Source organism: Nestor notabilis, unplaced genomic scaffold (assembly GCF_000696875.1).
Source record: "Nestor notabilis isolate BGI_N333 unplaced genomic scaffold, ASM69687v1 scaffold19281, whole genome shotgun sequence".
NCBI classification, from domain to species: Eukaryota; Metazoa; Chordata; class Aves; order Psittaciformes; family Psittacidae; genus Nestor; species Nestor notabilis.
The window spans coordinates 1-3,096 of NW_009914442.1; the positions used below are offsets into that span (position 1 = coordinate 1).

Sequence of the window (3,096 nt, forward strand, 5' to 3'; positions counted from 1 at the left end):
GAGCGGTACCGGCGCCGGTTCTGCCGCGGTGAGTGGGGCGGGCGGTGTGGGTCCGGTAGAAGCGTCTATGGAGGCCCGGCGCGGTCCCCCGAGGGCTAGTGCCGTGCTGTGCCGGCGGGCTGATCTCTGCTCTCCCCTCCGCAGCCACACCGCCCCTGCGGGCTGGCGGAAGCCTCCCGAAAGCTGGCGCAGTACACGCACCCCGTCAGGTAAGTGTCTGTCCCGGGCCGGGAAGGAGGGAAGAGGTCCTTGCTCGGGGGTATGGTGCCAGGATGACCGAGCGACTTCCCCACCCCTTTGTTCCCACCCATGTATTTATGTAGAGATCGAAGTGTCTTCGGAGTGATTTAGCCATCTAAATGCCTGTGAACTGATAGGCCTTTAGGCGAATCAGTCGGCGCTTGTGGGTTTACCAGATCTTTAAGATGAGATGTCAGCATGCTGCTGTGGTGTGACTTAGACATGTTGCACAGTTATGTTTGGTTTTAGGCTCTGTTTTGATGTGTGATGGCAGACTTGGCTGAAGCACCTTGCTACTCATTCCTGTGCCCAGAACTAAAAACAAGAGGTGGGGTAGTTTGCTGTGCAAACCTCTCGATGCAAGGAAGCAGGTGCAGGCATGGGATGAGAGAGTATGGACTGACAAAGCCAGCACTGATGAGGAAAATACTAATGTAGTTACTGCTTTAATGAGGCAGGTAATGGTACTATCTGGACTGTCAGTTCTGAAGAGGAAATAAAGCTACAGTTGAATCTGCAGGAGATCCTGTATTCAGAAGTACCAGTAGGTGTTGCAGAGTGCTGAAAGTAATTGCACAGAGAGTTCTTCCAGACAAGATGCACCTTTCTCTCAAATCTACGCTGATCCTTCAAATACTGATGCACAGACCTTGACTACACTGTGACTGCTCTAGGGCTTGGGGATGAGTGAATGCTGCAGGGAACACAGGGAATGGAGACGTGCTATAAAGCAACTGTCAGTTACTTTGTGCTGCAAAGGAAGCAGTGTTCTGTTAAACAGTAGCCTAGAAAGCACTTTTTGTAATTGCCAGAAGTTGCTGTTTCTTTATGTATTTCTATTATAAACAATCTGCAATCAGCATTTTGTTATGTAGCCATGTGCTGGTCTCCTAGCTCTTGAGACTTGTCTGTTTCTTCCAGCTATTTCCAAACTGTAAGCAAAAGAGGATGCTAGTTGAAAAGGAACTGGAACTGTGGAGTATATTAATTGCAATAAATTAGAGCACTAGCTGATAGCCCTTGCTGATCATGGTATTATCAGCAATTTTATATTAATTTCTGGGTACAACACAGACTATATTAAAAAAATCAAGACCTGGGGGCATCTTCCGTAAGGAGTCTGCTAGATCACAGAATGACTCCTCTTGGAAAGACAGGGGTGAAATACCAAGGTTTGATCCCCGTAGACCTTTATAATTCCTTTCACTTTGAGATTTGTCTTGCACCATTGTGAACAGCTGGGTTGGGGACCTTCAGTAGCAAAGCTACTAATTTAATCCAAATATATTGGGGATCCAGTTTTGACTGGATTATATTAATCCATTATATTCCCTAGGAAGCACTGCAGTGAGAGCAGTACTGCTTGGATCAGATCCCAGGTAATACTGTTAATGAGGCACTGGAGTAGGAAGTTTCAGGTGCAGTGGATCTTGGGCTTTGCAGTAGTTTTGCTGCAAAAACAGCACTTTAAGTGCATCTTTATCTCTTCAGACAAAAATGCAGGATCTGGGGAATACTTTTTTTCTATTTGAATGTAGAAAGCAGTTTAGCCCGTGAAGGAAAAACTCTATAGGATGCTTGTCTTAACATAGTTTCACTGCTTGTTGTCTGTCAGCCTCTAAGTAGAATATATAATAACGATAAGCAAACATATTATATACTCGTTTCAGATTATTTTGGCCAAAATCAAGGTGCTATGATTACTTATATCAGGAAGCTGAAGCACTTCTGAAAAACTTTCCAGTTCAAGCTACAATTTCCTTTTATGAAGACTCGGATAGTGAAGATGATGAACTGGAACAAGATTCAAGAACAGCATCAGATTGCTGATTGCAGGAAAGGCCAATGCAACTTCTAAGACTTAATTTAAACCTAATATAAAAATGTATTATAGTATTTTTAAAGATAATTTATTTGTATGTAAGTTATTATTAATAAAACTGAAATGTCTTGTAATCTTATTTGAGCCTTTTTCCTTTATTCTATTCCTGTCCTGTTTTAGACGGGGAAGGTATTGATTAATATTTTTTTTCTGAGGTCCTATATTTTGTAGACATCAATTTTAGAAGCAAAGAATGGATGCTGTGCTTTAAAGGGCTGAAAGGTTATGTGACTTCCTCAAAGTTTGAAGACACAAGGAAAGCATTTTCACTGCAATTTAGTAGGCTCCATGTGGAAGCATGTCAGTGAATTACTGGATTAAGTATTCTAATGTGCCTGCTGTTACAATGAAGTTTCAAACATGGAAAAGAGAAATAGCTCTTTCCCAGATGGAGAGAAAGATGCAACCGCTACATTAGTTTTTACTTTTCAAGAAAGGGGTTGCCTTAAGTCACTCATGTTCTCATGTACATGAGCTTTATTGTTATAGATAAATACTGTATGAAACTGTACTTAATCTCTGCTTTAGTTTGTAAAGTGGAGATCAAGAAATGAGAAGAACATCTAATATTGTTCTGATTTGAGTTTCGATAATTGAAGCAGTTGGGTAGCAGTCAGTAGGCAGGCCAAAGCCCCTAATGGAACAGAGTAAGAAAAAAGGTAACGCTTCGCTTCCACTCCCAGTGCACGTATTTGAGGCTGCCCTTGCCCGAGTGCCCGTGTGTGTGTGTGTGTTGCTGCAGGCAGGGCTGGCTCGGCGTGCCAATCCCTGCGGAGCTTGCCCCAAGCTGAGTGTGAAGGCAGACGAACTCCCCAGGGCCCACAAGAAGGCGGACGCAGTACGCAGCTCGCTCTCCTCACACCCGCCCGCGCTGCCCTGACGGAACCCACCGCCCCGCTCCTGCGGCGGTGTCCCGCGAGCCCGAGGTGGGCAGCGGGGAACGCTCCCTCCCAGGCGGTTTCGACCGGGCACAG

The 3,096-nt window shown here is 44.9% G+C and overlaps 1 protein-coding gene across 1 annotated transcript; it reads left to right on the forward strand.

Moving 5' to 3' along the window:
- Window positions 1-144: 144 nt before the first annotated feature.
- On the forward strand, window positions 145-2,070 carry LOC104399968 (protein ripply2-like; the record flags this gene model as incomplete). Its single annotated transcript, XM_010023668.1, has 2 exons — window positions 145-209; window positions 1,911-2,070. Coding segments are annotated over 2 exons (225 nt in total), but the record flags the coding sequence as incomplete, so codon positions are not given.
- Window positions 2,071-3,096: the final 1,026 nt, after the last annotated feature.